At 40.5% G+C, this 23572-nt stretch overlaps 1 protein-coding gene across 4 annotated transcripts in view; it reads left to right on the top strand.

The window, feature by feature from the left end:
• Nucleotides 1-19469, top strand: part of LOC107380473 (cGMP-dependent 3',5'-cyclic phosphodiesterase) — a 264584-nt gene extending 245115 nt beyond the window's left edge. For all 4 annotated transcript variants that reach the window (XM_015951734.3, XM_015951735.3, XM_015951733.3 and 1 more), the window contains 16 exons: nt 184-247; nt 491-572; nt 3729-3903; nt 7049-7161; nt 9908-9985; nt 10059-10181; nt 10261-10331; nt 13091-13213; nt 13303-13390; nt 15918-15965; nt 16226-16300; nt 16390-16489; nt 17540-17652; nt 18372-18410; nt 18600-18706; nt 19063-19469. In XM_015951734.3, coding sequence (XP_015807220.1) covers nt 184-247; nt 491-572; nt 3729-3903; nt 7049-7161; nt 9908-9985; nt 10059-10181; nt 10261-10331; nt 13091-13213; nt 13303-13390; nt 15918-15965; nt 16226-16300; nt 16390-16489; nt 17540-17652; nt 18372-18410; nt 18600-18706; nt 19063-19297 — 1634 coding nt within the window. In that variant the 3' untranslated portion in view covers nt 19298-19469. The remainder of the gene's footprint in view (nt 1-183; nt 248-490; nt 573-3728; nt 3904-7048; nt 7162-9907; nt 9986-10058; nt 10182-10260; nt 10332-13090; nt 13214-13302; nt 13391-15917; nt 15966-16225; nt 16301-16389; nt 16490-17539; nt 17653-18371; nt 18411-18599; nt 18707-19062) is intronic.
• The last annotated feature ends 4103 nt before the right edge of the window (nt 19470-23572 follow it).

The raw sequence follows: 23572 nt of genomic DNA, 5'->3' as shown, positions 1-23572 counted from the left end.
TTGCCACTTTCCAGACTCAACCTTTGATTACAAAAGACCTTATCAGCTTGTGCAGCTGATCCACGTATACTCGTGTAGTAATCTCTGTTTCTGTTACCCGAGCTTCGATGTACTCCTATTATTTCCCCTGCTTTCCCTTTTAATTCCTCTCTTTTTCTCTTCCCTTCTCCCCGAATCTTTCAGATGATGTGTCAGTGCTGTTACAGGAAATTATAGTGGAGGCCAGGAACCTCAGTGGTGCAGAGATGTAAGCCCTCTGATTCATCCTAACAAGAAGGTTTTAATGTGCCTGGAAGACAGTGCATGTCACTGTGTTTTGGTTATGGATTTAACTCTGTTCTAAAAGATTGTCTTAGCAATTTGCTTTTAACCAACTTGCCTGATTTAATAAAAGCTGCAAAATGACCTGATATGATGATATAAAAACCCTGTAATGTTCTCAGTTTAGCTCTGTGTTTTTACTCCTCTTTGTCAATCTCTTCTCATCCAGTTGTTCTGTGTTCCTGCTGGATCGACTGAGCCATGAGTTAGTGGCGAAGGTGTTTGATGGTGGTGTGGTTAGTGAAGAAGAGGTAAAGAAAATTAACCTGTTTTTTATTATTTCTTGTCTCATAGACTCACGAAGAAAAGCATCATGTTTTCCATTTCTAATGTAACAGACTATATTCTCATCAACAAGCTATAAAGAGATCATTCAGATATTATTAATAATTAGTATCTCATATGTAAGAAAATGGAGTAAAAAATACCTTTGCACTCATAGATCCAGTCAGGATTTGCATTTTCCTCAAACTTAGGTTGAGCTCAAATCAACAGTTTTGCATCCAAAGTTAGATTTATTTGATAGAACCATTGGTGGCTCTAGGGGCACCGACACGTTTACATTAGCACCTGCTCATCCCAGCTGATAGCTGATTGCAGCACCCATCTGATTGGCCTGCTAAAGTACCTCTGTCCTGTCACACATCTGTACGTGACGATCAGATTATAGATGGATGCAAGTCAGAGTCCAAACACTAGATGTGCTAATGAGCCAATTAGGAATTTCACATGAAATCTTGTATAAATATGTTGGACTATTACTTGGCCCCTATATAAATAATAGGCCCTGTTTACACTATTCGGAGTCCTGGGAAATTTCTGGGAAGGGGAAAACTGACCAGGAGTTAAAGCAATACTATGCCTTTTTTTTCATATTTTTAAATCATTTTCTTGAGCCAGTATGTGCTAAAATGACCCTTTACAGGGTGAATGAAATGTCACTCAGACCCCGTCTGCCATCTGTGGCCAGAATATTGCAATTGCAACTTCAGAGTGGTGGTCCAGTCTGTTTGACTTGGGAAAAAAAATGGAGCTGACATACCTGGCGCTGCAGTCTGCTTCCAGCACCTTTCCTGCATGTTTTAGATCATGAAAACAGATGACAAGCTTCATTTACTGATGAACCACTCCTGTAGACACTAATGAAGGCTGAGGAGACATTTCAGCAGTTAGATTAAGGTGTCAAAAAGACAAACGCTCAACGAGGAGATAAGTTTCCCTTTTGGCTCTACTAAACTAACACTAGGGAGTGCTAAAAGCAAGCAAACCTGCCAAGTGTGCCTTTAAGTGCACGTCCCACAACTGAAGGGTTGCAGATTCCAGTCCTGACTGTTGCAGTTGTTCTGTAATTGGACAAGACACCCACTTTACCTTCTGATTGTTGTCGGAAGCACAGGTGGCCTTTGTGTACGGCAGCCTCACCTCTGTCAGTGTGCCCCAGGGCAGCTGGAGCTACAATGTAGCCCATCACCACCAGCGTATGAATGTGTGTGTGCATGGGTAAATGACAGTTTGTGCTGTAAAGCACCTTGTGAAGGTTGTAGAACACTAGAAGGTGCTATATCAAACACAGGCCATTTACCATTCTACACAAATTCAGCCCTTTTCAGGACTTAGCTAAGATGCAACTGCTTCAGCAGTGAGTGATGTCATTGATCAGCGCCAAAACTGGAAAATTTTATTCTGTTGAAGTTTGGCATAGTTTAAGTTGCTGTGTGATGTAAAATGTTGCTTGCAACGACAAGAAAAAGCATTGTTTTTATGGTGCCTCATGAATTACACCACTGGGGGATTTTCACTGCGTTTGCAGTGTTGGGAGTTTAGTAACTGCAATTTTAAAGCAGAATGAATGCTTTTTATTTTCTCGCAACTCCTCCAATTTTACTGGTTGTTATAAAGATGTCTGCCAATGTAATTTCCTTCAGAGGTAAAGCCGATCAGCGTGAGTTAACCAAAAGCTCAGATTAGCTATTCTGAGTGCCTACCCCTGTACAGGTTCTTCGTTGGTTCCTGAAAATGGTGCTTTTGTCCTTTGAAGTAGAGACATATACATACCGCAAAGTTCTGGTAAAATTACCCTGAAGTTCCAATAGTGGAAACATGCCTTTTGTGGCCCCCATTCTCAGAAAAATCCTAAATCTGGTTACCACCTGAATCACATCTACAAGTTGTTATTATTATCTGACACATGAAATCTTACAAGTGAAGAAGGTGTCTCCTTTTAACCTTTACAGGAGTCTGATAAGTGAAGTGTTTCCATCTTCCTATCAGCTTAGAGAGCCAGTAAATCTGAGTAAACTGAGACAGCTTCTTTCTTTCCTGTAATAAACATCCTGACAGGATGGTTCATTCACTCATAAGGCAGGAGAGCCCACTGGAATGTGCGACTATTATGAAAATAATGTGAATAATACATTATCACCAAAACAAACACTAGATTTGAACCTAGTTTAACACTAAATTAGGCTTTCTTTTGGAAGAGTAATGATCTAACCTCCAGTGGAGCTCCAGGGACTAAAGCCCCATTCCCATCTGTACCGGGTCGGCCCGGGCCGGGTAGCCCCAGTCGGCCCCAGTCTGGCCCGGTTGTTTCCACACATCCTTGTCTTAAGCCCATGTGGGCTGATTCTACCCACCAATCAGAGGCTTGCTCTAATGGAAGGTGTGAATGGGCTGACTCTACCCACCAATCAGAGGCTTGCTCTAATGGAAGGTGTGAATTTCTTGTCAGCAGTGGGTGTGTTGGCCCTGGTCGGCCTGAAGCAGTACCCCTCGGGAAGAGGGCCGAGAATGAGCCTTGGTTGGCCCGGGAAAATTCCAGGCCACCCAGATATGTAAACAACCTACGCTACCCGGCCCGGGCCGACCCGGTACAGGTGGGAATGGGGCTTTACAGTCTAAACGCTAATGTGCAATGAAGCTGTTCTGGTTAAACACGACAGTCCAGTGCTTTCTTAGTTCTCCTCATGTTGGCTTTTTCTGTCATTTGTCAGCTGTGTGTAGGTGCACATTTTACTGTATAATGGCTTTTTGCTTACCAAAGGCTTTTCTTGTACCTCCCTGCTGGCCTAGTTGTCTCAAATACATCCAGAGCATTTGCAACATCAACAACAAAATTGGGGCATTTTATGCATGTATTATAAAGCTGACATGTGACAGAGCCAGACCTCTGCTGGGAGGATTCAGCTGTATCTCCTTGTTTTGTTGCCACATTTCTTTTTATATCTTTCATCAACTAATAAGTAAAGACAGAAACATTTTACTTGTAAGTATTTTTGAGTGTGTGTGTGTGTGTGTGTGTGTGTGTGTGTGTGTGTGTGTGTGTGTGTGTGTGTGTGTGTGTGTGTGTGTGTGTGTGTGTGTACGTGCGTGTGCGTGCGCGTGTGTGTGTGTGTGTGTACATGCAGAATGAGTTTCGTATCCCAGCTGACCAGGGTATCGCAGGCCACGTGGCGACCACGGGTCAGATTCTGAACATTAAGGATGCCTATTCCCATCCTCTCTTCTACCGTGGTGTTGATGACAGCACCGGCTTCAAAACACGCAACATCCTCTGCTTCCCCATCAAAGATGAAAACAACGGTAACAAAGAATTTTACCAAGTTTTTTTGTTCAAGTAAATCAGCAATGGAGTGAGTTATTAAATCCACTCATGAAGCCTTTGCATTTATTTCTATTATATAAATATATATATATATGTATATGTTTATATATATATATATACACACACACACACATCTATATATGTATAAGGAGCACAACATGAATTATTGTAAAAACAAACAAGAGGCCTTGCTTCCAGCCGTAATCCCAGTAATAAGAAGATGGGATTAAAGGTGTAATACATTTTTTTACCCTCTGAGAAAAAACACCAGGTTCCTGCTTCAAATTCGACTTGACTGTTTTTTTTTTTCAGCCATTGGCCCAATCCCAATACACTCACTTCCACACTTGCAGTCTTCGATTGTGCAATCTCAACCAGGGGTGCGAGTGCGTAGGGTGTCCCCATTCTCAAGTGCAGAAGTCAATCACGCCCTTTTTGCGCCCTTGATCCGCAGTTCCCCCAAGTCTGTATCGATGCGGACTTGGGTCGAGGGTATTACCCAGAATCCACTGCTGCGGGACAAAAGGCTCAAAATCCTTTGCTGATCATATGTATTTTCTAATGACAGTAGTTAATTTTAGGATGATTCATTGATGCTCTAAAACTTTTAGGCAAAGCAGCAACAAATGGAAAATTATTTCAAATAATTGTTTGAATGTTTGAAAGTTGTTAATAACGTTTTTTTAAGTATCACAGCGAGCATCTTCCCGGCATGCGTTGCGATTGATGATGCTTTGCTCTGTCTCAATTCAGTAATCATTTGCATTCTTGAGTACCACGCACTAAAAGCCTTACGGCATGCTGAAGACCGCAGGGCGCAGTGCAAGTATTGGGATCGAGCCAATAACTCCTTCTGGTCTTAAAGCATCAGATAAAATAGTAGAATTAGTACTTTCACTGTTAACCTGCCATATCTAGTCCGATGCATGTCTACTGCCCGTTGGTGGAGGATCTACAGATGGAAAAAGCCTATTTTATTTAATTATTAATGCTTATTGTTTAATAATTAAAAAATGAAATAAAACAGGTCATTATATTATAGCTGTTACATCAACAGTAGTCTAATTTTAAGCTTACTGAAAGGAATACTTTTTAAATCAGGTTAATAGATGAAGAAACGTTATGTTCTAGTGCCTGCAAAGAGCAGAAGTCACAAAACCTTATGAAACACACAACCTATAATATGTGGTGTGTGTAAACCAAAATGTAAAAGTCATAACTGAAGAGTGTCATGACCCTGGAGTTTAAAATGACTTATTCTTGAAATATAAAAACAAATGTGTATTTCTTATCCATATTTGTTCATGAGCCTGTAATCTGTTCTAATCATCGACATATAAATATTGGACAATGGGTTTCCATAGACTCCAATTACACGTTTTTGTGCCAAAATGGGAGGTGGCCACCACCGCCACTTTGACCGTGTCACAGGTTCCGTCAAGCCCAGACAATTCCACAAAAGGGAAGAGAGGTGGGGCTGTAAGGCTGGGATCAACTGACGACACCCGGTCAAGCTAACCTGAAGCTAACCTGAAGCTAACCCAAAGCTAACGCGGAGGTGGGAGCTAAGCTAATGGAGGTAGCAACCTAGCTACAACCGTAGTTAACTGCACAACACCAGAGCTTCTGAGTCAGAGATACGCCGGGCTGACCGCTGGGTAAACCGGGTGGAACACAGAGGTCTCCCGAAAGCTGCTGAAAGCCGGCAGCCCACGCAGCAGACAGAAGCCGCGATCATACAGAGATGCGCCGGTCTGCGGGGAGAACCGGGTGGAAAACATCGGTCTCCCGAGAGCTCCACAAGCCGATAGTCGGAACCCAGCTCCACCAACATGTTATATTTCAACCTATTTTCTAAAGTGCAGCATTATGTTAAATGCACTGGGTTTTACCCTATTCCATTTAAATTTCATGGTTAAACAGTACATGTTAAAATCTAAGCTCAGCTCGGCAGTGACCTAAAATACATAAATGTAATTTTACTTACCAAAAAAAATGAAGTGGAGACTCCTTGGATGCTCTATTAGTGCAATTAATGCCACAGCAAGCCATTTTGTCCAACAACTGCGCAAACAATATCCAAAAAAGAATACACAAACACAGAGACTCAAAATCCCGGAACAGTTCCCAGGCAAGACCGAGGCTCTACTGAGGCCTTTCCACGGAGCTAGCTCTGTGGTCACGTGGGTCTGATGCTCATTAATTATACAGAATTTTAGGCTTTTAATACACTTAAACAGAATAGTGAGAAAAAAAATTCACCCCCCTCAGAGTTGTCATGAGTGTAAACTAGATCATTTAAACAAAAAAACATGTTTTGGTACCAGGCTGTAAACATGTTTATTTCTGCTGTGAAATTGGTATTTTTAACATGGGAGTCAATGAGGATTTGCTCGCTTCTGACACCAGCCCCCAGCGGATGAGAGTGGAACTGCAATTTTTGGTACTTCCGGGTTGGCCTCAATTTTTGAGCCGCATTGTGGGGGCTTGGTTCTAATGAGAGATTAGAAATAATGACAGATTTTCTTGGCAGAGTTCTTAGAAATAGACATATTAAATATGAAGAGATTAGGTCTACAGATTTTTCTATATTATCTAAGTTGTGACCGTCAGAGCAACTAAATTCTAGTTTATAGGTATGCAATAGGAGAAGTTGGCTCTATGTTTCGTGCTGCTAAAATTTAAATAATTATTAATATTTCAGTCAACTACAACCCATGCAGTACCAGATCCTTTGTTGCAGAAAGAGAAGCAACATCTTCACCCAGGTGCTCTCAGAATAGCACAAAGACTGGTTACATCACATCCTTGTGTCTAAATGGTGAAGTGCATAAAGTGCACTTTGGTCCATCTTCACTTAATTCAGAAAGCTCTGCTTGGTTTTTAAGACTCAGCCAGGAACTTTACAGTCATTTATCTGTATAAGGAAAGCTGCAGCTCAGATGAATGGTTTAAATCCACATCTTTTTATGTGTAATTAGGATCAGCCGCACTGTGAAATTAATCTGAGTTTGATTCCGAACCTCTGCCTCCTCCTAAACACTTTCCTGATTTCTCCTTTAATACCACCCTCTGACATCCTTTTCATCTTTCGTTCCATTTTTCTTTAAATCCCTGTTGTAGAGGTGATCGGTGTGGCCGAATTGGTGAACAAAATGAACGGGCCGTGGTTCAACCGCTTTGATGAGGATCTGGCCACAGCTTTCTCCATCTACTGTGGTATCAGCATCGCCCACGTGAGTCATTTCTTTTATTCATCCTCTGCGAGTCCACTTCCCAGTGATGATTAATGGGTTTTTCTGTGGATAAAAGCAGAAATAAGCTTAGTTAGAAATCTATCAGGATTTGAGGATTATAAATTAAATGAACGCCAAGAACTTATTAAACAACAAGGACTCAGTCAGTTGGACTCTGCCAAGGCTGCCCTTTGTCACAGATTTTGTTCTTTTATGGACAAGATTTCTAGGTGCAACCAAGGTGTTAAGGGGATCCGTTTAGGTAGCATGAGGATCGGGTCTCTAGCTTTTTGCAGATGATGTGGTGCTGTTGGCTTCATCAAAACGTGATCTCCAGCTTTCAGTGCAGCGGTTCACAGCTGAGTGTGAAGCAGCTGGGATGAGAATCAGCTCCTCTAAATCCGAGACCATGGTCTTGAGTTGGAAAAGAGTAGAATGCCTTCTCCAGGTCGGGGATGAGGTCCTGCCCCAGGTGGAGGAGTTTAAGTATCTCTGGGTCTTGTTCACGAGTGAGGGAAAGATGGAACGCAAGATTGACAGGTGGATTGGTGCTGCATCTGTAGTGATGCGGGTGTTGTATTCATCTGTCTTGGTGAAAGGAGAGCTGAGCCAGAAGGCAAAGCTCTCGATTTACCGGTCAATCTACGTTCCAACCCTCACCTATGGTCATGAACTTTGGGTAGTGACCAAAAGAATGAGATTGCGGATAGTAGCAGCCAAAATGAGTTTTCTCTGCAGGATGGCTGGGCTGAGGAGCCAGTTGAGGTGGCTCAGGCATCTAGTTAGGATGCCTCCTGGACGCCTCCCTAGTGAGGTTTTTCAGGCACGTCCAACCGAGAGAAGACCCAAAGAAAGACCCAGGACACGCTGGCGGGACTATGTCTCTCGGCTGGCAAGGGAACGACTTGGTATTCCCTGGAGGAGCTGGCCCAAGTGACTAGGGAGAGGGAAGTTTGGGCCTCCCTGCTTAGGCTGCTGCCCCCGTGACTTGACAACAAGTAAACGGGTGGAGATGGATGGACTCGGTCAAGAAAATAAACTTCTAAGGACTAGAATAAGTTGATCCAGACCTGGTGTTTAACGCGTTTGGACCCTGACGCATGAAAGAGACAAGTCTTCAACCTCTCTCAGAAGTCACTCACTCTACTGCGGTGGAGCCGCTCCTAATGCAGTCAGAAAAGATTGAGCCTGTCTGACAAAATGAGATCTGTTCAAAGAACGCAAAATGCTCAGTCAAAGCAGAGTGGAGCAAAGTCTCATGGGAAATTTGAGGAGATTCAGTCTAATGGATGTGACGGGCTTGTGCAGTGCAGTCTGAAAGGCATTATACGACAGCTGCAAACCCATTAACACACATTCAGCTGGCGGCTGGTGTGTGGTTCACAAAGACGATTATGATGATGATGATTGTACCTATAATGATGATCAAAAAATGAGAGACTGGATCGTGTTGTGCTGCTTTGTCATCCCCCACAAAGCTGTTTATTTCTAACACAGATTTCATTGTGTTTACAGGAGTCTGAGATTAGGTTCTCTCCTCTCGCTCCATAAACATGTGTTCCCTTAATGGAACATGGCTGGATTGTGAAGACTGGTGGGAGGAGGGAAGGGAGGATGGGGGACAACTTTAGGAGAAAACGAAGGAAGGAAATTGAAATAATGGGGGGAAGAAAGGAAGTAAAGAGAAAAATTACGAAGAAGGGAGAAAGAAATGATTTCTGATATCCTAAAAATATAATGTATTCACTTCAACTTAGACTTGTTTTTATTATATTTGTTACGTGTTTTATAATTATTTCCTATATTAAATTTGTTAACATTGTTTTATTTACTTTGAATCAGAAAAGGTTATGATGTTTATTAGGTACTTCTAATCTGAAATAGCTAGATAATTATAAGATATGTGGGTTTTAGGAGGTCTAAGTAGGATGGAAGGACAGAAGAAATGAAAACTAGAGAGGAAAGGGTGGCTGGAACGAGAGGAAGAAGTAAAATTAAAAAAGCAATAAAAGTGAGAGACAGAAGGGCAGGAACATGTGGATTACCTGAGAGGAGGAAGAGGAGGACTTCGAGATAAAAATGACAATGTGTTTAAAAAAACAGATAATAAATAATAATAATAATCTTAAAAGATCAAAAAGGATAAAATTAAAAAAGAAAACAAGGGAGCCCAAAAGCAACATCAGCATCAAAATGAGCTAGTTAGACAAGAATGAACAGGAGTTCACACAAAACTGAAGAATAAAAGACAAAACTGGAGGAGAGAATAAAGGAAAGAAGATGGCTGAAGAAAGGGGGGAGGATGATGGATGGAAGTGAAAACAGGGTTTGGTGAGGGTGATGGGATGAGAGGACATAAAGAAGGGAAGAGTTGAGGAAGACAGAGATCATTTAAAGAGCAGGAAATCAGACAGCTGACAAGAATAAAATTACTGAGAATGAAAAGAGATGAATAAAGGAGAGAAGAGAAACAGTGTGGGATTAGAGTCACATCTGAGATATTATCAGATTTTTGTTTCTCTTTTATTAATCAGCACTGGAGTCTGACCTTTCAGGTATTTAATACTGTATCCATAAAAATACAAATATAAAACAATTACCTTCAAGCAGGCTCATTAAGCATTTAGAATAGTTTTATCACACCGCACTAGGCCATCTTGGATATCAGGATCACAGAAAGCAGCACTGCATAATTATGAGTACCTGAACACATAAAACAGCAGAGCTTCCCCTTGTTCCCCCCCAGTCTCTGCTTTACAAGAGAGTGGACGAGGCTCAGTTCAGGTCCCACCTGGCCAACGAGATGATGATGTACCACATGAAGGTAACTCTTCCCGACTCTGATTGTTAATCTCAGCTGTCTGTACTTCATAAACCTCTGCATGTATCTGCTGCAGGTTTCGGAGGAAGAGGTGTCTAAGTTGCTGGTGACAGGCATCGAACCGGTGAAGGAGATTCACCCGTGCTACGCTGAGTTCACGTACACTCCACGCTCCCTTCCTGATGACACCACTCCTCTGGTGAGGAGAACTGGTGGATGTTAGCTGAAGATATAACAGTTTAAAAATCCTTAAACCCATCTATGATGTGTCTTTTTAGTGTGTACTCAGCATGTTTGAGGACATGGGATTCATCAACACATACAAGATCGACCTGCAGACTCTCGCCAGGTTTGACTCTGCCACCAAACTCCTCTCATGATGAGGGCCTGTCTGCAGGCTGAAAAACTTTATGCAGCTTAGAAGTTTACCTCTAGCATTTTAAATGTTTGTAAACAAGTTCTCCTTTTTTAAAGATGTGGATGACTGAAACCCCCTTTTTTAATGATTATTTCTGATTATAATCAGTTACTGAGTTTTTCATGCATGCTGAACATGAAAATAATCTCCTACACCTATCTCCTGCATTAGCTTCTGATAGACGAAATAGATGGTGAAAATCTAGGATTTGAAAAGCCTGGCAGATCTACATCCCACTGTGATTTGGACTTACCCATATTGACTCACGACAGGGAAAGCCGTTGCTGTTTTAGCGTCCAGAATCAGCAGAAAACGTCTCGGCAAACAGAAGCTAACTTGTAGCATTAGCAACTCACTCACAGGGCAGAAGCTCCTCCAGGTTTGTTACTGGTGGAGATAAAACATCCTTGTCCCTGAGCAAACAGTCAGTAGTAGAGTCGCGTTGCTTTTATCTAATCTGGGGCAAGATGTTTAAATGTCAGGAAATAAGACTCCAAATCCTCCCATTTGAAGCAGAGCTCTGATGTCGCAGGCTTGCGGTTTGTCCTCGGAACTCGGAAATCCTGACTTCCGAGTAGGAAAAATAAAATGAAACACCCCCCAAGGTCGAACCTCTCAATCGGAAGAGTTACAGAGCTCCAACCTCGACATCCCAAATGGCAGCTCTCCGTTTAAACAACAGCAACTTTTGGGTGAAACCTGTTGTATTTTTTTTTTTTTTTTTTTTTTACTAAACACACTGTAAGGTTTTGGGTTCAGACAGAACCTCTGCCTTGTCATTTACTCAGGATGTTACCAGCTGTTGTCACCAGAAGAAAAGAGAGAGTCTAGGATTTTACAGAGCTCTGACTTTAACCCACACTCTGATTTCAGGTGACAAAGAACGATTAAACTTCCAAGATAAGGATTTCATGTAATATCAATGTTACATGTAGTGCTTGAAATTCTAAGTTGAACATACTAAGAGTTTTGTTTACATGTTGAACAAACAGCTTAAAACTATGTTATTAAAAGGAATCTGCAAACAATGGCTACTTGGGAAGTGGGCATCGCCATATTGGAATCCTGACTCAAATTTGGGTGTGAGCCACTCACAGTTCCGACTTCCGAGGTAAATCGAACGCACCATCAGTCTTGCTGGGCCAGGGTTTTTTCTTTTGTGCCCAGAGTACAGCCTGTAAGGCAAGGCAAGGCAGCTTTATTTATATAGCACATTTCATACACAGAGGCAATTCTACGTGATTCAATTCCTCCCTACTAGAGACCACTGTATAGGAATCCATGGCACGTCAAACGGAATTAGAAAATTGCTTTTTTATCCCCATTGACTTGCATTCATTTTTTCATTCTTCCAGGGAAGAATGTGTGTGTGTGTGCGTGCGTGCGTGCGTGCGTGCGTGCGTGCGTGCGTGCGTGCGTGTGTGTGTGTGTGTGTGTGTGTGTGTGTGTGTGTGTGTGTGTGTGTGTGTGTGTGTGTGTGTGTGTGTGTGTTTGTGTGTGTTTTAAAGAGTTACTTGTCCATAAGAAATGTCACATGCTCTTCAGCTTTTTGACATTTGAGTTGAAAACAGAAATCTTTCCACCGTTGAAAAGCAGTTTCAAGTCCACGGGCTTTTCTTTACCTTTGTCTTTAAATAGAAGCAGGGAGTCATTGAATCTGTATTTCTGTCGCTGTGAAGGCAGTTGTAGCTGCTTCGTGATTTACCATGTCTTTGCCGCATGCACATCTGCAAAACAAGCACATTTACGGTTGTTACTCATCTGGCGGTTAGCGAGCTAACGCTATTGGCTGATGCTGAGTGGCGATCAAATAAAATTGCATGGGGCTCTATGGAACACGGGGGCTTAGCAAAAACATAGATTGAACTTTGGCCTACCTAAAATCCCAGCACAGGTTCAGACTATCATGTTTACGGATTTGTTACAAAAACTCCTACATAATTCCTGAAAAAAACTATGGATTGCTGCTTTAATACTTCTACTAAACTAGCATTTTTTTCTCAATCTTAACAATAAATCATTTCACACCCTCTTCAAAAATACTTCTGCTGTATAACATAATATAGCAGCTGCAAAGGAAGCCAGAAGGTCCAGGCAGGAAGTGGGTAGATATTTACTTTTTTGGATGAGCACTTGTACAAAGCACAGAGTCGAGAGTCACCGCTGGGCTTCGAGCCACAAATTGTTGTGTGTGTTGGGGGTTGATTGATAATAATAGGGGCAGCTATTTTGCTGCATGTCCTTCAGCGTGGATGTGTTCCGGCCTTTGCAGCATGTTGGAAATGGGCTTTAAGTGCTTTTAGGCTGCATTATGCAGATTTTCCTCCTCCAATAAACTCTGTCAGTCATTTTAAAGACTGGAAACCACAAGACTGCAAAAAGAGAGATGGAGGCAGATGACAACAAGCAAAACTGATGAGATTTTGCTCACTGAAGTGTATAACTGTTGAAATACATGGTAGATTTTAATGTCAGAACTCTGTTTTTCTGATGCGGAATTGCTGGTATGAAATCAGCATTTCAACTGTTTCATTAATGCGCTTTCTGCACAAAAGCAGAGCAGGTCATAATGTTCAAAATGAGATTTCAGGAAAAAAGTGTTGGGAAATGACATGGTACTTTTCTAGTACATGTGCATGAGTCACAGGCAACATGATGAGGCCATAATTAAGCTGCTGCTGTGGTGACAGGTTCTGTTTAATGGTGAAGAAAGGCTACAGAGACCCTCCCTACCACAACTGGATGCACGCCTTCTCTGTCTCACATTTCTGCTACCTGCTCTACAAGAATCTAGGGCTCTCCAACTACCTCGAGTAAGTTTCCATCAACTCAAAACACTTCATAAAAAGGTTTTCTTGCGTTGCTGATGTCACAATTGTTCCACTTTCCCACTCTTTTGTAGGGATATAGAGATTTTAGCTCTATTTGTTTCCTGTATGTGCCACGACCTAGACCATCGTGGCACCAACAATTCTTTCCAAGTGGCCTCGGTAAGAGCTTTTAAAAGATTTTTGTCAAACACAGAGCACTTGTTTATTAGAACAATCAGCGTGAATAAAAATAGGTGTTGCATCACTGTCAAGTTTTGTTGTTTAATAGTGAGGCCATAAGATCCCATTTTTGGACACAGCCATTTGCTTTTTCAAAGCTGCACCCAACAATGGTGCTTTTTGTAATGTACAACCCCTAATGGTTGGCTGCTGTGTATATTTTAAGCTGCACCCATTCCGTGAAAACAAAGGAGGTATTCTGTGAGATATTTTGTCTTCACCTTTTGACAGAAGAAAAGACAAACATCTCAGGTGTTGAAACAGCAAAAATGAGGCAGTAAATATTGATATTAATCCTCTAAATCATGCAGATTTGCAGAGATCAGCAGCCTCTTGTTCATATAAACCCTCCACAATATCCCGAGCCCTGCACGGGCCTAAAATCTGAGCCCATGTCCGGCCCGGCCGACCCGGTCCAAAAGGGTTTTCAGGATTCGCTGGCCCAACCCGAGCCCGAGCCCGACTTTTTTTTAACCAACTAAATGAAAACAAAGTGCGTCAATCCTGACCAATGTGTTAAGAGACGTGCAGGATCCGATCAATTTGTTTTTCCCTCGTTTTCCGTCACGGAGATGACGGCGCACTGGCTCTGATGGTAATCAAGTTAAATTTTATCTCTTTCCAACAATTTTCACAAGAAAACAGAACAGTCAAAAGCAGGGCTTGTGTTGACCGGATAGTTCCCGTATTTGACCGTTTATTTTGAAGGAGAAAGAATAGAAAGAATTACCCTGACGCATGCAGACGAACTGACATTTTATTCTACGCACATTGCAGAAGTAGCTAAATCACCCAAGAAAAGATTCCCATCTGAACATCTGAGCTGGACACTGCTCAGCGCAGCTCGCTGTCAGCGCATATGTGCACAGCGAGCTGAAGTTGTGGAGATTGGCTTGGAGAGCGTTGCAGAACCAGAGCGCATGCGGGAAGGTTCCTCCCACTGAAGCGAGTGTTTTCCAAACCCAGTCTCTCAGAGAGACTTGTCACTTAGAAAATGTTCCCTGATTATGAAACTTTGGCTGAATAGTGCTTGTTCCTGTCTCCAATGTGGCGACACATCCATGAGCCGTCTGAGGAGAATCCCAGAATCTCGTCAGCTCAGAACACGCATATGATTACGCACAAGCGTGACGCGTCAACCCGGTCTCACAGTAAGACCGGGTTGGACCTGTTCAGGTTTACGCAGACAATCTTGACATAGAATTGACTTACAGATATAAAATTAATTCAGTAAAATATAAAGCATTTTATTTAAATATCCATTCCTTATTTTACAAGCACAGAGAGCCGCATCACATTCAGATCAGCGGGAAGATTCCTCCGACTGAATTCAGTCGGAGGAATCTTCCTGCATGTGCTCTGGTTCTGCAACGCGCTCCAAGCCCCTCTCCACATCTTCAGCTCGCTGTGCACATATGCGCTGACAGTGAGCTGCACTGAGCAGTGTCCAGCTCAGATGTTCAGATGGGAATCTTTTCTTCAGCGATTTAGTTACATCTGCGATTTGCATAGAATAAAATGTCAGTTCGTCTGCATGCGTTGGGGTAATTCTTTCTATTCTTTCTCCGTCAAAATAAACGGTCAAATACGGGAACTGTCCGGTCAACACAAGCCCTGCTTTTAACTGTTCTGTTTTCTTGTGAAAATTGTTACAAATTAAACTTGATTAACACCAGAGCCAGGCGCACTGCGCCGTTATCTCCGTCACTGTAAATGAGGGAAAAACAAATTGATCGGATCCTTTTCTGACCTTCCCCACCTACAAAGTTTAATTACAACAATCAAACGTGACAGAGCCTGGATTTGTATTCTGAACAGTCTAAACATGTTTTAAAAGAAACATATGACAAAAGTGGCACCTGCTCAGTAAAACCACCAACAGGGTTAAAAATATTAAAATATTGTAGGCAGAGACGGGCTACAACTTCTGGATCCACTTTATATAAATCGTTTTATTGATTATCGTCTTATGAAAGATAACTTTGACGTACACGAGCGACCGGTACTGGCTGCTGTCACCTGTTGTGAGCAGCTCTCTGCTGTCTGAGGGTAGGCCCTGCCCACAACGCCGCGGCTGCTGTGGCTCCCAGTGTTTTCTTTACTGTGGGAAATGGGTAATAATGGCTCTTTGATGGGACCAGGTTGCCGACCCCTGGTTTAGGTGTTTCAATTTTTTTTTTATGAATTCGATTAAAAATAAAGGCGCCCGGCCCGTGTCCGAGGTAATTACACAGTTGTTGGCCCGAAGCTCTCGGGCCGAGCCGACCCGAGGGCCTAGGGCTTCAGTGCAGGGCTCTACCCCCTACATTTTGAATCAGAGGCCAACCCTAGATACTTTTATTGGTGGCTTTTTATGCTTTATAAGTACAGCTGATAAAAGTTTCTCAAGAGAAAACTCTTCAACATTCAGCTGAATAATGTGATTTAATTGAGAGAATAATCAAAAATTATTCTGTTTGATCTTTAGCAATCAGTCCTGGCTGCTCTCTACAGCTCAGAGGGATCTGTGATGGAGGTAATCTTTAACCTTTGGCCCATGGTTGTATAAATCATTAATTTGTTGTGTTGGTCTTAGTTTTGCATGTTTACGGTAATAAACTACATCTAATGTTGTGTTCTATGGGGACATCTAGTGGACAAAATCAGCAATAAATCTTTGTTAAGCAGTTAAATAGAAACTGAATGTCTCTCAGTTTTGCTTTTGGCACGGTTGAGCCTTTTTTTAGAGGTCAAATTAACATTTTACACAATTTCTATTGTTATGTACTACAACAGAGACACCACTTTGCCCAAGCAATCGCTATTCTGAATACTCAAGGCTGCAACATCTTCGAGAAATTCTCCAGAAAGGTGGAAAAACAAAATGTCACTTTTGTTTAAACTCTACAGTCTTCTGTTCTGGTTTGTGCCACTCTGAAATATGTTTTGTATGTTTTCAGGACTACCAGCGAATGTTGGATCTGATGAGAGACATCATTCTGGCGACAGATCTTGCTCACCACCTTCGTATTTTTAAGGATTTGCAGAAGATGGCTGATAGTAAGTCTCCATTAATCAGTTTGTGTGTGTTTTTTCCCACATGCTGATCAATATCTGAGAGCTAAGCTTAGAAGATGTTTCAACTGTTTTAAATTCCCCTCAAATTAGAATTTTACAAAGTTACAAGAATATTTCAAAAATATTGTTTTTCACAGAGAATGTTATTATATTTTGTGTAGAATAACTTGAACACGTTTCCATTTATTCTCATTTATTAGCTAAATAATGGAGATGCATTCCTCTACATAAAGGACAGTTTCAATATTTGTACTATAACTAATTTTCAACAATATTTTCCAGTTGCTTGTACTCTCGTATGTTATAATTTGGTGTGACCTTTCGGATGGAGGTTTGTTACACCTGAATGCAGCTAATTATAAGTTATCCTGAGTGGATGCCTCTGCAGTGATGTGGTCTTAAGCTGCAAAAGCTATTCAAGAACATAAAAAACCTCTAAATGAGTCAGCAGCTTCTTTTCACCACAAACCTTTCACAATTTATGTGTCATAAGAACATTATAATTCTGTTAAATTCAACTTTTATTCACACACACAGAAACACTCAAACTTGTTCTTATCTACATTCATGCATTAGCGGTCACAAAAGACGTAAATTAAAACATATTTTCTTTTACAGAATACATATATTGAATATGTGCTGGTATTTCAATATTTTAACTATTGTTCTTTTGTAGTTATTGTGCAGTATTTCTGCCCAGTAGCTTACATGCAGTACAATAATTTAACATTTGCTTTCCAATCAACTCTCTTGTGTATTTCTTTAAGTCATAACATTTGGCTTTAATCGGCTATTTCCAAATACCCTTGTTTAAGTTTTATTCAAATTTTAAATTGTACAAATTATCATGCCAAAAAATATCTGTATTATCTGAAACAAGAACAAGTCTGAACACTCTTTATGAGTTTTTGATACACAAGATAAACCGTTTGGGACCCAACACTGATCCATGTGGGATGCCAGAAGCATTGTGTCATAATCTTCCAAATTTCTTATGTTTAAACAGAATTGTGTGTGTGTTGTGTGTTTCAGATGGATACAACACAAAAAGTCGAACCCACCACTCCCTACTGCTGTGCCTGTTGATGACTTCATGTGATCTGTCTGACCAAACTAAGGACTGGAAAACCACACGCAAGATCGCTGTCAGTGTTACAGATCAGTAACATTTATATGTATACGTATATATACATATATATATATATACATATATATATATATATATATATATATATATATATACATATATACATATATATATATATACATATATACATATATATATAGTAGAAATAGTTTGTTGCTACAGTTATTGCTTTTATTTCTGTGTTCATTTAGATAAGTGAGCAATGAACTAAAACTGATTAACAGAAGTAAAGCCTTGCAGCTGTAAACAACCTTTGAACTCTATTATAGTCTCTATTGTAAGACCACGCTCAATTTCAGGGATTATTTTTAATCTTAGCCTGCCCCCTTTTCTGAACCAAAACTCCTAAACCTTGCCCTGAATCCTACTATTAATCTCCAAACACCTAGCACACAAAAGAGCGTAATCCCTGTTCCCAAAACACATTTCAATTTTATCCAGAGGACAAAGTTACTACTTATTATCTGATTTGTTGTGCCTTCAGTATGCATAGTTCTCCTCAGGAGCTGTGCTAAAGATGAATGATTGTAAAAATCACTGAACCAAAAATCCACCTATTGAAGCACTAACCTGATTAAATGTAGAACTGAATTTCACACCTTTTTGTCTTCCAGTGTTAGAAGATAGTCAACAGCACAAACTTATTCTGAAATAGTTACTTAGTCCAAAGGAGTTGAAGCACAAAATGTGTCTCATTTTGTCTTTGTGTTTCTGCAGGAGCTGATTTACAAAGAATTCTTCTCTCAAGGAGACCTGGTATGTTCAGGCTGACATTAGCAGCAATGTGGTAATTTATACGTTAGTGAGCTCATTAATGGCATAATGTGTGTTGTGTGTGTGTGTGTGTGTGTGTGTGTGTGTGTGTGTGTGTGTGTGTGTGTGTGTGTGTGTGTGTGTGTGTGTGTGTGTGTGTGTGTGTGTGTGTGTGTGTGTGTGTGTGTGTAGGAAAAAGCCATGGGGAACAGGCCCAGTGAGATGATGGACAGAGAAAAGGCATACATCCCAGAGCTACAGATCAGTTTTATGGAGCACATCGCCATGCCCATCTACAAGTACGTAAGATAAAAGGACTCTCAGACTTCTTCACACATTTTATGACCAGAGCCTCTTAAAGGGACCATATTGTGCAAGTCTCATCTTTTGCATCCTTTTGTGCTGCCATAGGAGTATCTACTGCCTGTCTAATCACTCCAAACTTACAAAAACATTAATCAATAATTTCTCTGTCAGTGTTGTTTTCTAGGAATTATGTACCTAAAACAAACAGTTTCAAAAATTGCACATTTGTACCCTAGAAGAAGTTACCATCAACAGGACTTTGTTCATTTTCAGACAGAGAATATGTGTGAGCTATAAACTCCCAACCTCAAGTCCAGATAAGAGCCGCCTCCTTCTTCTTTCCTCCCAGGCTGCTGTCTGAACTGTTTCCCGGAGCCACTGAGCTCTATGAGACCGTGGCGGCAAATCGTGAGCAGTGGACCAAAGTGTCCCACAAGTTCAACATCCGCGGGTTGCCTAGCAACAACAGCCTGGACTTCCTGGACCAGGAGTACGAGCTGCTTCAGGCCCAGGGTGCTTTTGGGAGTGACGATCACTGCCTCAACGGTTGCCTTGACGACACAGATGGAGGGCAGGGCCAGTGATGACAGCAGAGCGGGGCTGGTGACAGTTTTCCTGAAGTTTTCTGCGGTCCAATAAGAGGCTGAGAATACCTTTTGAGTGACCAAAGAAGGATGGGTCTCTCTGCTTCGATTGTTTGATGCAGAGTGGAAAGGACAAAGTTTCACAAAGAACTGAGTCAGACGGGTTAAATGAAAAAAGTCGGTCCACTGATCAGATGTTGCTCGTGTCAACAAGTTTAGGAGAGTAACATCTGAGGACTTTAACATTTTTCAGCAGCTCTAATGAAAGATTTCCAACCGTCAGTGCAGTCATTCAGTTTTGATTCTGCTGAAGATTGTAAACACACCCACACACACATACATATATATATAAATTTATATATGTGCACATACTGTTTAGACATGGCAAAGACGACTTCAGTGTGTAACAGTGAGATCAAGTGCTAAACGTTCTGTAAAATGTTTCAGAAGAGCTTATTTTATTTAAGTGACTCAGCTTTGTTTATACAAAAGCCTCTGCCATAGAATCCCACTGGATGAGTGTGAATGCAAATGGACACCTCATAAGTTATTGTTTGTATCTGGCTCAGTGCAGATTTGCTCCATTAGTAAAACACAAATATCCGTTTTTACACCATCCCACACAGTTGTGTGTATTCTATGAATTTGTTACCATAAAGTAAGTTTTTGTTCATTTGTCAAACATCTTAATTTATTTACTCTCTCTCTCTCTCTCTCTCTCTCTCTCTCTCTCTCTCTCTCTCTCTCTCTCTCTCTCTCTCTCTCTCTCTCTCTCACTCTCTCTCCCTCTCTCTCTCTCTCCCTCTCTCTCTCTCTCTCTCTCACTCTCTCTCTCTTTCTCTCTCTCCCCCCCCCCCTCTCTCTCTCTCTCTCTCTCTCTCTCTCTCTCTCTCTCTCTCTCTCTCTCTCTCTCTCTGTTTGTTCCACTGAGGTGTAAGAGACACTTTGACAATCACTCATCAATAACACCACTGTTCTTCATCTTTGGAACATTTCATAATTTACACCAAAAGCAAATGCTATTCATAATTCCAAATTATCTTTTTCTTGCAGTTTTTGTTGTTTATTTTGTGCATTTTTGTTCATTTTCCTCACAAACCCACTCCAGATACCAGATAGAGACACAAGCCCTTTAAAAGATCCACCTCATTCATTTGTGTGAATGTGCTGCAGTAGAGTGTCTTATAGAGTTTGTCATATGGATCTGCCTTATTGCGCTGCCTTTCTTAGAGCTTTTTAATATATACAACAGAAGTAAAGAGTCTGTTTAAGTGTAGCGTGAGTATCATCACCGTTCTGAGAACGTGTATATTTGTAAAACATTTGTTTAAAGACCTCAGACTTCTTGTCATTTCATTTTTTGTTGTTGTAATGCATCTGTGCAACCAGCTCTGAGTGTTAAAGACAAACAAAAAAGTTGTTTTTGTGACTTCTCAGTGCACCCTAATGAACAAAAGATGTAGCCATCATAGAAATCTATCTCTACTGAAATCAACAGGTCACTATTGCTGCACTCCAAAGGCGTTGACGTCTCAGATTTGTGCCTCATAACAAAAAATGTTGTGTTAAAATCAGACCATATTCATATTCTTATGATGTTTAACTAAGAAAATGCTGCAGAGTTAGAGTTGTGTGTGTGTGTGTGTGTGTGTGTGTGTGTGTGTGTGTGTGTGTGTGTGTGTGTGTGTGTGTGTGTGTGTGTGTGTGTGTGTGTGTGTGTGTGTGTGTGTGTGTGTGTGTGTGTGTGTGTGTGTTGATGAAGAAGAAGAAGAAGAGAAAATGGAAGAGGAAAGAAAAAGACCTGGCACAGACCTCAATTATTTACTAAATTTATTTATTTTACATCTTCTGTCTTTTTTTCTGCAGCACAAACAATTTTCATAAAACGCAGGAAAACAAAAGTAATGAAATCAGGATTTGTTTTTGCAATAGATCTCATGAGGTCCATTGGTCCATTAATGGTTTGATGGTTTGACTTTGGTTGGACTTTCATTAGCATGGCTGGATGAAATGGTTTTGAAATGCTTCATGAACTTCTACGTTTTCAAGGGCATACAAGTAAATTAAAAAGAAAAGCCACTCTTTTTTCCTTCTAAACCATTTTTTCTCACTTGTTTTCCCATTTCTATAAATATTAAATCACCTTTCATATGTACCTGCCTTTTTCATGTGCAATATCAAGTTTTTGCCTCTGTGACATTGCATAGATACATATGTAAATAGATTTTACTAAATACCTATGCCTATTGTAAAATTATTGCTTTAAGGTCTGATTTGCCAAAAGCTTTTGAGTTGAATCATTCAAAAAGAAGAAGTGTAGTGGATTATTTTAGTTTGAAAATGCTTTTGAGATTTCAGACCTTTGACAGTTTTCTATAATGAGTGTGTATATCTGTCCTGTAATGTTTGTTATAGAGAGTCAGGGCTAAATGTGCCAAGCAGACATCCTGTTACTTCCTGGACAAGCTGCAGACGTGACAGAACAGTTTAAAGGTGGATGGGCTTTTTGTTGTCTGATCCACTGAGGCAGCTTGTCCACGAGGCTCAAACCCAATCTACTGTATTTTCTCCTCATCACAGTGGGACTCTAACCTGTGATGTCATGTCCGTGTAATGATCACCTGTGACTTATTTGCTGAAAGATTTAAGAATATATTTGCTGTAAATAACAAAGTCTTAAAGGAATAAGTTTTGGGTCGTCTGTCATTACAATTAGAAGTACTGTATTTCGATTCTGTAATGTATTTAAAGGTGGTTGCTTTCTGTTTTTTCTAAGCCATTTTTGAACAACTTCAAGAGGGAATGAGAGAAAATGACGTGTGTATGTTGAGGATGTACAGGTGATATTTCACCATAAATATAACAAATGCTAATGGTGGAGGGTCGTGTTTTTATTAACGGTTCTGTTGGATTCTGAGGTCTGGTGGTCTTTGTTCTCCCTCATTTGTACTCAACGTGGACGTTTCTGATGAGAAAGAGACAAATGGGTGACTTTTTATTTTAATTTCATGAAATAAATCTAGTGAAAGGTGGTTTGGTTGTTGTGTGTACATGTGAGCGTGTGCTGCAGGACTCGCTCATGACAGACCACACGGCTGCCTGGAGTCATCCGTCTGGGTTCTGGTGAGACTGATTCAGTCATCACAGCGGCATCTCTGCTGATCCGATCACCGCGTGTCACATTCTGTAGAAGCAAGAAACATCCGAACCCTGGAGATAAAATCTAAAACAGTCAGAGCTGCTAAGTCTTCTTTCTTTTCCTGTTTAGTTGAAGCAAAACCATTGAGTCTTTTGTTATGCAATTAACATTTTTTACTAGTAGCAGAAGCCAACTGAGTGATCAACACAGTTAGGAATTCAGGAAACTATCTTTACAAACAACCTTAACATGTTGTTAAGCCTGACCACCACTGAGAAGACATAATTATAGTACTGTTATTTGTTTTATGCAATAAAATGATTAGATGTTGAAGTCATACTTCAGTTCCTATTCTATATGAAACATTTAAATAACCTCTTATTTTCTGTTAAGTCAAACTAGAACTGAATGCGTGCATAAAGGTATGTTTCTACATTGTTTATAAGTATAATGTGACTACTTAGTAAGTAAAAAGATGGAGGAGGTCCAGTCTGAGCATTGAACCATCACTTTCAACCATCAGATTCTGCTAAATTTGAAACTTCACGTTGCATGTTCATATAAGTGGCTTTGAATCAAACTAGGACAATGTGAGTATATATTTCTTTACAAAGTCTTTGATGGACCATTACATCAAACATGAATAGTGCTTAAATATAAAATTCAATGAAAACAGTACAAACTGTGGAGGAAAAAGTACAATAAGCAGTGGTCTTATCATTCAGAGTGGTCCTGATCAATAGTTTTCAAGGTTTTCTGAAGCTCTTTGAAAGATTCTTTTTGAAATTTGACTGCTTCCTGTGCTCATTTTCACTTTATTTTTATATTTTAACACTAATTTCTGAATCAGTCATGAAAAACTAAACTAAGGAGAGAAACCAGTGTTTTGATAAACAACTTAGTATAAAACAATTCTAAATGAGATGTTCTGACAATGAGCTAACATTGTATGACACAATCTGCACCCATTTGTATAAAATAGATCAAGTCAGCTGTTTTACAACTTTAAAACTGTACTCTAGCTCTGAAAAGCTGACTCATACAGACATTTGCAGAAAACCTGAACTATAATAGCTACATCTTTGAGGTCCTATTTCTAGTATTTACTGGGTTTGTCTTTCAAATAATGTTAACAG

Source organism: Nothobranchius furzeri, chromosome 13 (genome assembly GCF_043380555.1).
Source record: "Nothobranchius furzeri strain GRZ-AD chromosome 13, NfurGRZ-RIMD1, whole genome shotgun sequence".
Taxonomy (NCBI): Eukaryota; Metazoa; Chordata; class Actinopteri; order Cyprinodontiformes; family Nothobranchiidae; genus Nothobranchius; species Nothobranchius furzeri.
The sequence above is the reverse complement of the archived record's forward strand: the minus strand, read 5'-3'. Positions and strand labels throughout refer to the sequence as shown.